General features: G+C 42.1%; 1 protein-coding gene across 2 annotated transcripts in view; it reads right to left on the bottom strand.

Annotated features, from left to right (window-relative positions):
• The window catches only part of VPS35L (VPS35 endosomal protein sorting factor like), a 141,317-nt gene that overhangs the window by 101,519 nt on the left and 26,843 nt on the right, over window positions 1-12,955 (bottom strand). For both annotated transcript variants that reach the window (XM_040257169.1, XM_040257157.1), the window contains exons 6-8: window positions 11,736-11,812; window positions 6,724-6,852; window positions 1,056-1,140 (exon numbers count right to left, since the gene is read on the bottom strand). In XM_040257169.1, coding sequence (XP_040113103.1) covers window positions 1,056-1,140; window positions 6,724-6,852; window positions 11,736-11,812 — 291 coding nt within the window. The remainder of the gene's footprint in view (window positions 1-1,055; window positions 1,141-6,723; window positions 6,853-11,735; window positions 11,813-12,955) is intronic.

Raw genomic sequence — 12,955 nt, 5'->3', positions numbered from 1 at the left:
CTTCCATCTAGATCTCTCTGCTGGGCTCCCAAAGACCATTTGGCTTGAGGGGTTGAGCATGTGACAAGGGGAAGCCACAATGATGCAGGAAGACGTCATAGGAGAGGCAGCCATCATCCACGGGGCAGAGGCTGGCGGCTGAGACTAAGGTTTCAACAGAGAAGACAGGAAACAGAGTACCGGGGAGAAGCTGGGGAGGCTGAAGAGAAGAACTTGGTGATGGACTGTGCGTGGGGCATGGCGAGAAGATGCTCAGATTTCCAGAGTGGGCAACAGGGTACATAGTGCTGCCGTTCCCTAGGACAGAAGCCCAGCGTGGGTGGGGAAGGGCTGGGAAGACATGCTGGGCTGAGTTCTGAACAAAGTGGGTTCCAGATGCCATGAGCTGGCTGGCAATGGATCAAGGCCTGGATAGGAGTGTGCTCCCCAGCCCGCCTCACTTCGCTCACTCACCTTAGTAGCCTATCAGAAGAGGAGAAACAAGTAATTCAAAATTCTTTCTGGAGGAGGAAATGGCAACCCACTCCAGTATTCTTGCCTGGGAACTGACCTGGACAGAGAAGCTGGGTGGGCTACAGTCCATCCACGGGGTCACAAGGAGTCAGACGCAACTGAGCAAATGAGTGCATGAGCACACACATGTGCACATGCACACACACACACACCTATACATATAATAGACAGCTAATGAGAACCTGCCGTGCAGCACAGGGCCTCTACTCACCGCTCTGTGGTGACCGAAATAGGAAGGAAATCTGGGAAAGACTGGATACACGTGTACGTGTAGCTGATTCACTTTGCCGCACAGCAGAAACAAGCACAACATTATGAAGCAGCTATACGCCAATAAAAATCAAGTTAAAAAAACAAAATTCTTTCAAAAACAGCACTCTTATTAATGAGCAGAGGAGCAAGGGTAAGGGTGGGGGTTTTGATTTCCCTCGTACTTACCTCAAAAATGAAACCACAACAGAACCTATTTTAAAGCAACTCGACCATCCAACTTCTGGCAAAACAAACTACTTAGATTTAAGATGAATAAAACTAGTACTTACCAAATGTATCGAGTATGTCAGTGATAAGGACAAATTTGCTTGGGTAGAACTGAATAACACTTGTGTCCGAAAGAAGCTTTGAGCACTAGAAAAAGAGAAGAGAAAAGTCACTCTGTCATGTCTGACTGGGTTGAAACACTCCAAGCCTGGAAAGTAAAGGATTTCTACAGACAAGTGCAGGTTTTTACCATGGGCCAGGCCTGGTGCTAATCTCTGGAAGTATAATTACAAGAAATACCACTGTGCTTTTGACAAAGGGAGTCGACTCTGCTCATAACAGAGCCTCTTGAGGAAAGGCACCATCACCTGCCTCCAGAAAAACCACAACTCAGGAATCTTATGCAGAGGGTCTGAACTAGGATCAGTATGTAGTCACCAGGAAAGTCAGCCAGCATCCCTGCCGGTGACTCCATCTTTTCAGTATGGCCTCCTCTGGTTTATTTCAGAATAGTCTTGATTCTTAAATGTTCTTTTCTATGAAATGACCCCATAGGTTCTTCAGGGCTTCTTACACTAGCATCTACTATTTATACTCACTCTTAAATTTCCTTCTAAAAGGAAACTGGACAAGTTTCAAAGAGTTACATGTTTCTCTGGAACTGTGCTCTGCAACACCAGGAACGTTTTGGGTTTGCAGGAAATTGCTCAATCCCTCCCCCATCACCTATGCCAGAAGGCCACTGACATGTTCAGGACTCAAACCAGATTACAGCCACACAACGTGGCCCCGAACACCCCAGATGAAGTCATCTCGTATAATCAAAAACAAAAATCTATCTCTATTGTGAAGAATTCAAAGTGATACCCTGAAGTCTTCACAGATTCAAAAGTCTGGATAGTTCATCAGAGATTAAAAAATGTCATGTAAAAAACAAAACTATTTGGACATTTAGAAAGAGTCCTTTCATATGTATGCACTTTCAATGTGCAGTGAATGGCTAGAAAGTTCATCTTATCAAGATGTAGACTGACATGTGTTTTCAGTTTGGCTTTGTTACCCAATATCTAAATTATTAGATTTATCAAGTTTCTCTTTAGCATTATATAATTAAAAGTAAACAATGTGTCCAGTTTGTGAAGCAACCTCTCATAGCCCAAATGTTATTTGGGGGTTGGAGGTGAGGGGAACGTAAGCTGTGAAAACAACGGCATCGACACCAAGCGTGGCATTTGTATATACACAGAACTCCATTTCCTGACACAATGCTTTATGTTTTTCACATGCCCTTTATGAGAGCTCCAACTTAAACAATTACCCCATGAGACTTCAGGGCTTGGAGAAAACAAACAGCTCTGAATCTTAAAGACTGTTTACAGTACACAGCACTTGGTTCCTAGGGATGTGATATCTCCTGAGTTTCTACCAGAGCCCCTCAGAGATGAGTTACTGCCCGTGGTGAGGAGGGAGGGAGAGAGAATTCAAACAGAAGATTTCAAATTAAACACAGCTGGCGATTCCCAACACTGCATTGATTTGTCTCCCCAGCTGGTGTCACAGAATATAAGGTTTTTTAATCCAAAGTTAAAGTCACATAATGTTATAAATTGAAGTCACTGTTTTGAAGATTCCACAGCTATTTTTTTTTAAGCTTTGCTGCAGTTTCCTGAAGTAATAAAAATCAGGCACCCCGTGGTATGTATTAAAAACAGAGTTCCTGCTCCTCTCCAAACCTACTGGTCAAAACCACCCGTGGAGGCACCAGGGAATCAGCATTTTAAACAAGAGCTCCAGGTGCTGCACTCACACAAGCCCAGGCCACACTGGGCTCGTGAAATCCACCATCCGTACTACCCTCTGAATGGAATAAGCGTTCTACAAACCAGGGGTTCTCAGCTTCAGAATAACCTGGGGAACTTTGTGAAATAACAGTGCATGGGATTCTGATCAAGCAGCTCCAGTGTTCAGCGTGGAAAACAGGATTTCTTAAAGCTCCCAAGTGATTCTAATGCGCAGCCAAGGTTGAGAACCATTGTTATAAACATTTCCTGAGCAACTGACTGGTCAATTACCTGCCTGAAATACTTGCTATCGAATTTATCAACACTGCAGAAAAAATACTAAAGGAATGTTTTTCATTTGTTGCCAATTAGTGACATTCTAGAAGGAAACTAACAATTTCAAAAACTAAGTCGGAATTAAAAAACAAAAATTTGAACCAAAGCAAATGAATAAATTAAAAGATAACCTATGATTGAGTACTAAAAAAGTATGACTATATGGATGGATGGATGGATGGATGGATGGGAGGAAAGATGGAAGGAAGCAGACTAATCAGAGGACAGTTATTGCCTAGAACACATATTTTTTAAATCCTAAAAATCTGTAAGAAAGATACAAATAACATAATGGAAAAATGAGCAAAAGGAATCAACAAAAGGCATCTTACAGAAAAAGAAACCCCAGTGGCTAATAAACATTTGAAGAGATGCTCAATCTTATTATAATCAGGGAATTGCAAATTAAAATCACAGTAAAATATGATTTCATTACCTTCTAAATTGGAAAAATTAAAATAGGAAGTCTGCTCATACCAAATGTTGGTAGGCTGCCGAACAGCACAGACGCTCACACTCTGCCACGACGGTGCAGGCTGGCACAGCTACTGCAGAACATAACTTGGCATCATCTGGAAAAGTGGACGAGGCACACGCTGTACCCCTGAGCTATTCTACTTGCAGGTATGGGCCTTCATTAGGGAAACACTTTACATGGTCACCAGCAGACATGAGTAGTGTTCACATGGTTCATAATAATGAAAAAGGAAAAAGAAAAGGAAAGAACTGGAAACTCATCAACAGAATGAATGATACATAATTTATGCATCGGTAGATGAATTCTCCTGGAGAAGGAAACAGCAAACCTCTCCATCTGATCTAGAGGGTCAGCATAATCCCTATCAAAATCTCAGAAGGTTTTGGGGTTTTTTTGGTAGAAATTGATCCTAAAATTCACATGGATACACAAAAGACCAAGAAGAGCCAAAACAATTTTGAAATAGAAGAAAAAGTTAAAAGACTTATACTACCTAGTTCCAAAACTTACCGTAAAGCTAGCTATAGATCAAGACAGGTGGTACTGGCTTAAGGATACACTTAGATATCTATGGAATAGAATTGAGAGTTCAGAAATAAACCCTTACATTTATGGCCAACTGACTTGACAATGATGCCAAGATAAGTCAACAGGAAAAAGCCTTTTCAGCAAATACTGCCAAGACAACTGGGTATCCATAAGCAAAAAAGTAAATAAATTTAGAGACTCACATTACACATACAAAATAATAATTCAAAATGGACCATAAACCTAGATGTAAGAGCTAAAACTATAAAACTGTAGAAAAATTAGGAAGAAATTCTCATGACCCTGGGTTATGCAAACAGTTCTTGGATACAACTCCAAAAGCATGGGCCAAAAAGGAGAAAACTGATAAACTGAACTTCATTAAAATTAAAAACTTCCACATTTCAAAAGATAACATTGTGAAAATGAACAGACAAGCCACAGACTAGGAGAAAAATACATGTACATCATGTATTTGATAAAGAATTTATATCAAGAATAAAAAATTGTTACAACTCAGCAAAGAAGATAAACAAAATGACTTCAAATGGGCAAGACTTGAATGGACAGTTCACTAAAGAAAATATAAAAATGACCAATGAAAAGATGATCAACATCATTAGTCAGGTGGGATATGCAAATTCAAATGGCAGAAGATACCTCTTCACACCCAATCAGATGGCTATAATCAGAAAGACAGACAATAATGAAACGAGTGATGGAGAAGATATAGAGGAACTGGAATCCTTGTACACTGCTGGTGGGAATGCAAATGGAGCAGCTATTTTGGAAAGCAAACTGGCCATTCCTCAAAAAGGTAAACATAAACTTACCGTATTATTTAGCAATCCCATTCCTAGGAATCTAGTTAAGAAAAATGAAAATATATGTCCATACGAAGACTTGTATGCAACTATGAACAGCAACATTATTCATCATGGTCAGAGTGGAGATAACCTAAATGGCCACCAACTTACTAATAGATAAGAAAAATGTGGTTATGCCTGCGGTGGAATACTACTCTGCAGGAAAAAAAAAAAAACAAACTGCTGATGTAACAACATGGATGAACATCAAAAACATGGTAAGTGAAACGAGCCAGAGGCAAAAGAATGACCCCACGTATATGAAGTGTTCAGGAAAGGTACATTCACAGAATCAGAAAGCAGATCAGTGGTTTTTCTGGAGCTGAAAGTGGCAGTAGCTATGAAAATGTTCTAAAACTGGATTGTGGAATAGCTGTGCAACTCTGTAAGCTTACTAAAAATTACTGAATTGTACATTTACAATGGTGAATTTTAGTACATCTAAATTAGTGATAAAACAAAACAAAGTAAAATCTTACTACAGAGCAAATAAAGGGAGCTGTGCTTCCTTTCTCCATACTCTGCACCTTCACCAGCTTTTTTTGGATAAAGAAGGTAGTCTTTAAAGTACTGAAAGTCAAATAATTACTATTAACCAGATGTGGAGTTAATTAAACACTTTTATGGTTCTTTTCTTTGAATCAAATCTCCTCCAGATGTAAAACTCTTAGAAGTCACAGTTCTGTGCTACAAAACTCTATGGAGAGATGTTGCCAACGAAAATATTTTGAAGAAGCTCTTGTTAGTTTAGGTATTTTCTCACTTGAGCCACTCAGCAAGCAACCTCCATCATGTGCCTCCAGGATGAGAGAAACCCTCAGATATTTACTTTGTCAACTAACAACTGAGATAGAAGGGAAATGGGCTTGGGTTTGCCTCTATCATGAACACCAAAATAAATAGTACCTGCCATACAAAGTGTCATCCTAAACGCTTTCAAGTACCCAGTGTAAAGACTCTCAGACTCTCCTAACCCTCCTCCAGAAAAAAAGGTAAGAAAACAAATGTCACATTCCCATGACAATAAACAAGAATGAGAGCTAGTACTTCTGAACTAAAATGGCTGTTCAGCAATTCTGTTACCTCTGCTCTGAAAATCATAATGTATACATCATTCCTTGTATAGTGTACTTCCGGACATGTTTTGCCAAGACAGGATGTTTTTATGATTCAAGAGACAGGATAAGCTGTTTTCCCTATAGAACTTGCTCTTGTGATCCAAAAGTTGTCATGGATCAACAAACAGGACTCAACAAATGTACCTCTACTATAAACACATTGTCTATACCACATCATTATACAGAACATGACCCCAAAATGCATACATCAGGAACATACAACCATTGGTCCCAAAGACACAAAGAAAATCTGGTCAAGAAAACCCAAAACACAGTTGCTCCATCTTTAGTCTATACAGATCATAAATGTGTCAGGGGCTGTAGCAGGGCCAACAAACTGCACAACCCTGGGGGGACAGCAGTAATTCTGTAACCTAGGGTGAAACTTCCTGGAATTACACAGTGCATGATCTATACAGCAGCACACGGTGGCCCTGGGATTAGCCATCACATAAAAAACACTGATTCATAATCATGGACTTTCACAGAAGGTAGGTGAAAATGGAACAGGTGAAAAAATTAGGGTAAGACCCTGAAGGCAGGCCTCTGAAAACCCTAATTATCCACAAAGGAGTTTTACAAAGGAAATTCTGGAGGAAAAAAAAAACGTCACTCAACCTGACCTGGATGACTATTTTTAGAGCCTTTACTTTCTGGTCCGAGGCCCAGGCGTCCTTCAGCGACTGGTTGAGCTCCTCTATGCGGTTCACATAATCCTGTTGAGTCAAGTTCAACAGCTCCTTTTGGGATCCCTGTGGGCAGAAAGTAGAAAGATACATGTACAGAAGAAAAACATTTTGGACTCCCCACCCCCATGAATATTAGCTGAGTTTTGATCTGTAGGTTCTCCTCATATCCCAAGCAAGATCGATAGTTCTGTCTTGTGATCAAAGAAGTTCTTTGAGTTTTCTGCAAAGATGGGCAGAGGGCAATGATTGGGAGACTGGCCTGGAACGTAAGTCAGACCTGACCCCACTCCCAGCTCAGTCACATTCTAGCCATATGACTCAAGATCAGCTGCTTTCCTCTCTGAGTCTCCTCTGTGAACAGTGATAACAGGACTTACCTTTATTCAACACATAGTTAATGGGGCATGTTGTACGGTAGGCAAGTATGGTATACTAGATGTCCCAGATACAAAGTTGTGCAAAAAGACATTACTTTAGGACTAACAGAGTTTAAGATACAGAGGACAAGATGGACCCTAATACAGAGACAAATATTCAGGGAAACCAATTCTACGAAGATACATATCACAGTGTATCTAAATCTGAGGTGTTCATTGTAAGAAGCACAACTGTTTTATGTATCACCAAGGAAGAAAAAATGCTGATGGTGGACATCCACCAATTGAGAGACACAGCTCAATTTCAGGGATATACAAATGTTGAGGAAAAGGTTCACCTTAGTCTAGACTGGTGGTCAAGAATGGTTTCCTGGAGGAAGTGATGCTTGAAACAAATTCTCAGTGGGGTGCAGGTATTAAGAAGGCAATGGAGGGGTATTAACTGGACCAAGAAGAGTGCATTCAGGACAGAGAGCTGTTGGGGGCCAGAGTGAGGAACTCCGCCCATGGCAAAGGTCATGAGGAAGGAGGCTTGGCATACGCTAAGGCGTGATCAAGCCTCAGGAAACCCCCTGTTCCCGAGCATCTACCCCAAAACCAGAGTCTGTTTTATGCTCTCGCCTACATCTCTGACTTTATGGGGGCTCATCCCCCATAACCGTTTCTCTTGGAGAAGGAGTTAACTTGCAGCTCCAAGGCAATAAAAATTCCTGGGCGTGACAAGAGTGTTTCAGCTTACGACTCCTCTGAAGGTTATCTAGCCCGCCTGTATAGGTTCCTCCGGCCACATGTGATTGTTTACAGCCTCCAAATCTGAGAGGCACGAGATGTTTTAGACTTACTAAAGGCAAATTCTTTTGGGGAGTTAGAAATTATTAGTATAGTGAGTTGGTTAGGAATTATATTGGTGAAGGGTTTTTCATTTGTTGGGCTGATGTTTGCTGCTAAATCTCCATATTCCCTGCCCTTGTAATGAATATAACTAACATATAGGAGAAATAAGTATTAACCTTTAAGATTAATCCTGTTAACCTTGGGTTAAATAAATTCCTTTCTTGATTGTAACTCACTACACCCTCACCCTATAGGAATGCAACTTTATCTGGAGGGTGGTGCCTGGTTTAAGAAAAAACACCCTTGGAAGAAATAAGGTTTTTGGTTATCAGAAAGAAAGGACCATAGAATGTCAGCAGGTCTCACTCATGGCCAGAAGATGATGTAATAGCCCTAAGACCCCCGCGTGACTCTGTATTCATCCCTATGTGTAACAAAAGGTATATAAGCAAACCCCAAAATAAAGAAATCGGATCAGTTTCCGGAAAGACTGATTCCACCATGTCGCTTCTTTCTTGCTCCCGTTTCTCTGGCTGAAATTCAGCCTCTTTTCTCCACTAAATCTCCTACTACACTATCCATTTCTAATCTCTCTCTGTATCTGTAATTAAATATGTATTTTTCCAAAGAGGCCGACGCCGTCCCCACCTTCGAATTCCCTGGATCCACCGGGGCTGGACCCCGGTAGAGAGCAGACTCGGCAAAAGCCCATGGCAGAAGCGGGTGAGGTCATCACTTGGATGAAATAACAACATATGTAAAGACCAGTACCACTGGCACACAGTACATGCTTATTAATCCTTGGCTTATTGTTAAGATGCTGATTACACTGCTCACAGGAGTGAAGGTCATGCTAACAACCCACATGAGACCAGGAACCAAATCCCTTTCATATGAATGTTCCCTGGAATTCAAAGTGAAGAGCTCTTTTTTTTTTTTAATTGAAGTATAGTTAATTTACAACATTGAGTTTATTTCTGGCAAGGGTTCCGTAGTGTGGTGGTTATCACATCTGCTCTACAACACGGAGTTCATTTTTGGTGTACAGTAAAGTGATGCAGTTATATCACGTATGTATACATATTCTTCTTCATATTCTTTTCCATTAGTTTATTATAAGATACTGAGTATAACTGCTTACTGTACTGTACAGTAAGTCCCTGTTGTTTCTCTATGTTATATATAGTAGTTTATATCTGCTAATCCTAAACTCCTAATTTATCCCCCCACCCTTTTCCCTTTGGTAACCATAAGGGGAAAAAAAGAAAAGTTTTGTGAGTCTAGAGCTTGTTTTTGTTTCGCAAATAAGTTCATTTGTATCATATTTTAGCTTCCACATATAGGTGGTATCATATGATATTTATCTTTTTCTGCCTGACTTACTTCACTTAGTATGATAATCTTTCGGTCCATCCACACTGCTGCATATGGTATTATTTCATTCTTTTTATGGCTGAGTAGTATGCCATTGTGTATATGTACCTCATTTTCTTTATCCATTCATCTGTTGGTGGATATTTACATTGCTTGCATGTCTTGGAGATTGTAAACAGTGTTGCTATAAATGCTGGGGTGTAAGCATCTTTTCAAATTCAGAGTTTTCTCCAGATACATGCCCAGGAGTGGGATTGCTGGAACAACTCTTTATTAAAGAAATACAAGTAGGAGGTTCAGGAAATGTGAACTGATCCCAACTGTTCACTTGAACAGTGAGATGGGATTCTCCCTGCCCCTGTGGTGTAGGACGAGCCACATGACTAGTTTGGATGAACGGGTGGTGAACCGAGCTGCATGTGTCCCTCTGAGCTGAGGCAGTGAGAAGTGACCCTATCTCCAGCTCTGTTGTTGACAACCCTGGAACCATCTGTTGAGATGGTAGCACCATGAGATGGTGGTATGCCTGTCACCTACACTAGATGAGTAATGTGAGAAGAAATAAACTTTTGTTATATTAAGCCGCTGAGATATTGGGGATAATTTGTTTACAACCTTGCCTTGTCCTGACAAATATGCCATGTCAACCTGAAAGGCATGCCATCTGCTGCTGTGAGCAGGGAGAAGCCAGGTAACCAGTCTGCAGAAAAACAAAGACAAAAAAAAAAAAGGAGAACTAGGAAAAGTCTGGAGGCTACACAGAACCAAGAGAGGCAGAAGACAGCTGCCGGGATTCCGGGTGGTTTTTCAGTTCCTGCTTCCTGGCCTGTGTGCCCTTGCATTCAGTGTACCCTTCAATACAGTCCTTATTTTCCACATAAACCAGTTCAAGTGAGTTTCAGTTACTCAACAGACAACAGAGCTTTGATAAAACCCTTGGCATTTCCCTACCAGCCAAGGTTGGCTGGTGACATGCAGACTGGGGCTCTCAGGCGCCCTAATTCAAAAAGTCGTTACTGAATTGAGAAATAAAATATTGGACTATTAGACTCTGCTGAGCAGCTAACAACTCTGGTCTCAGGGCTAGAAGGATCCAGAAACCAGAGGCAAAATGTAGAACAGAGCAATGGCAACTGCTGTTACATGGAAAGAAAAAGTGAGAGTGAAGTTGCTCAGTCGTGTCCGCCTCTTTGCCACCCCATGGACTGTAGCCCACCAGGCTCCTCTGTCCATGGGATTCTCCAGGCAAGAATACTGGATGGAGTGGGTGGCCATTTCCTTTTCCAGGGGATCTTCCCAACCCAGGGATTGAACCCAGGTCTCTCGCATTGCGGGCAGACGCTTTACCATCTGAGCCACCAGGGAAGCCGCTATTACATGGACCTTTGTGATTTCAAGGCATTCCCATTCAGCCCACACAACTGTATTATCTCCATTTTATAGATGAGGAAATGAGAACAGTAAGATGGATGCCCAAGGCTACCCTGTTAATAAGCAGGCAAGCTAAGGCCTCTAGACTCAGAACGGTGCTGACATCAGCTAACACTTGCAAAGCCTGTACAATGTACTAGGTGCTGGTCTAAGCACTTCACATGCATTAATTCATGTAATCCTCTGTATACACTCTTAAGAGGCAAATACTAGGTAGCACCTCCACCTTACAGACTAGTAAACTGAGGCACAGAGCTCAAGTTCTTAAGCACCTTGTCCCAAATTACAGAATTACTAAATAGTAGAGCCAGGATTCAAATCCAAGGTCTGCCTCCAGTGTTTGCCCTCTTACCTACCAGTCTCTTCCCTCCCCAGGAACCAGGCTAGTAATGTTTATGAGTGAACTGTGCCAGGGAGAACTATGCAATCTGGATGGTGCACATCCACGTTAAACATGAGACGGTGAGCCCACAGTTAGGTGGAATTCAAGAGAATCCAGAAATCTAGATTCATACATCAATTTTTATGAGTTGGCAAAGGAGCCATGTTCTTTAAAAGCACGGGCAGGCTAATGAAAGATTCCAGCAGCAGAGCAGCTGCGAGCAGCCTCTGCAGCAGGCACGTCCATGCCACGCTACACAAGGCGGCTTCCCAGTAGATGATTCCAGTTGGCTTCCCCAGTTAGCTTCTGTCCCCAGACGCCCTGGGTTTGCTCAAGTATCACAGTGAGAAGGACGCCTTTGGAAAACCAGCCTGAGCTCGGCCAACCGCACCACTGGCATCTTTCCCCGGACTGGTTGGTGCCTCAGGAGGCCTGAGCACAATGCGCTGCTCGAGGATTAATCAGAGAGCAGCCACCGAGATTGACTTCGCTTGGCAGAAGCACCAGAAGCATCACTGCTCCCGGCATTCAGCAAATGACTTGCTCACCTCCTCAAAGTCATCCAGCTCCTCCAGCCTGGTCCGAACCTTCTCCGACATTGCAGATGTGGCGGTCCCAGCTTTGCCTAGAAAGAACGGATTTATGTCAGATGGGTGGCTTTCCTGTGTCACCAATCCCCCCAAAGGAAGGCATCGGTCACTCTATGCTTCATCATGAATAAAGAGGCTGGGGAACAATTTTATTACAGACAACTCCTTGAGATTTTGAAAGCAACATCCTTACGAAACCCAAGTTTCATTAGAAACATTTCTGCCTAGGAGCTGTTCGTGGGAACACAGCGGGCCAGCCTCAAAAGGGTTCCATGACATTTGATATTTACAAACTTTTCACTAAATCATTTGTTTATTCCTAAAGAAAGGCAGTCCAGATAAGGATGCCAAGAATCCATCATTTAGTTGTTTTCCTCAAACAAAAGGCCCTCTCAGGCTTTACTCACAGTGTAGAATTGTTGTACTAACAACTAACAGAACAACAATCCCACTGTCCAGAAGTGGAAACACTAGGGCTTCAAAGCCCTCTCTTCAAGCAAACAGGACTTGTGAGCCAGCCGCCTTCCCTCGTCCATCAGCACGATACTCATCAGCAGGGACTAAGAGAAGGAAAGGACCCCAGGCCATAGGCCAGTCACAGGGCAGGGCTCTCTGCCCAGCTGCCTATTGTCCTCTGGAGCCTTCTATTTCAGAACCCTTTCTCCATCTTAATGGGGTTTCTGTTCTAGACCAGAGGCCCGCTTGCTCCTGCCTACCGAACTCACAGCACTGGTTTCGTAGCTCTGGTGTTAATGCACAGATTTGCTGGGATCAGTTGAGAGCATGGTACAATTATTCGATTACTAACAACTACCAAGATTCCAAATAATTTGATTTTTTGATCTGGTTTCTACTTTCCCCTTTATTTTGAAATATATCACAGAACGTGCATATATGTACATTTTAGCAGACCATCATAAAACCTTTGTTAAGAGTCCCTTGGACACCAAGGAGTTCAAACCAGTCAGTCCTAAAGGAAATCAACCCTTCATTGGGAGGACTGACACTGAAGCTGAAGCTCCAATACTTTGGCCACCTGATGCAAAGAACGGACTCACTGGAAATGATCTTGATACTGGGAGAGATTGAGGCTAAGAGGAGAAGAAGGCGACAGAGAATGAGACGGTTGCATGGCATAACTCAGTGGACATGAGTTTGAGCAAAGTCCAGGAGATAGC

Source organism: Oryx dammah, unplaced genomic scaffold (genome assembly GCF_014754425.2).
Source record: "Oryx dammah isolate SB20612 unplaced genomic scaffold, SCBI_Odam_1.1 HiC_scaffold_2, whole genome shotgun sequence".
NCBI lineage: Eukaryota > Metazoa > Chordata > Mammalia > Artiodactyla > Bovidae > Oryx > Oryx dammah.
This window is presented reverse-complemented; position numbering and strand designations above follow the sequence as displayed.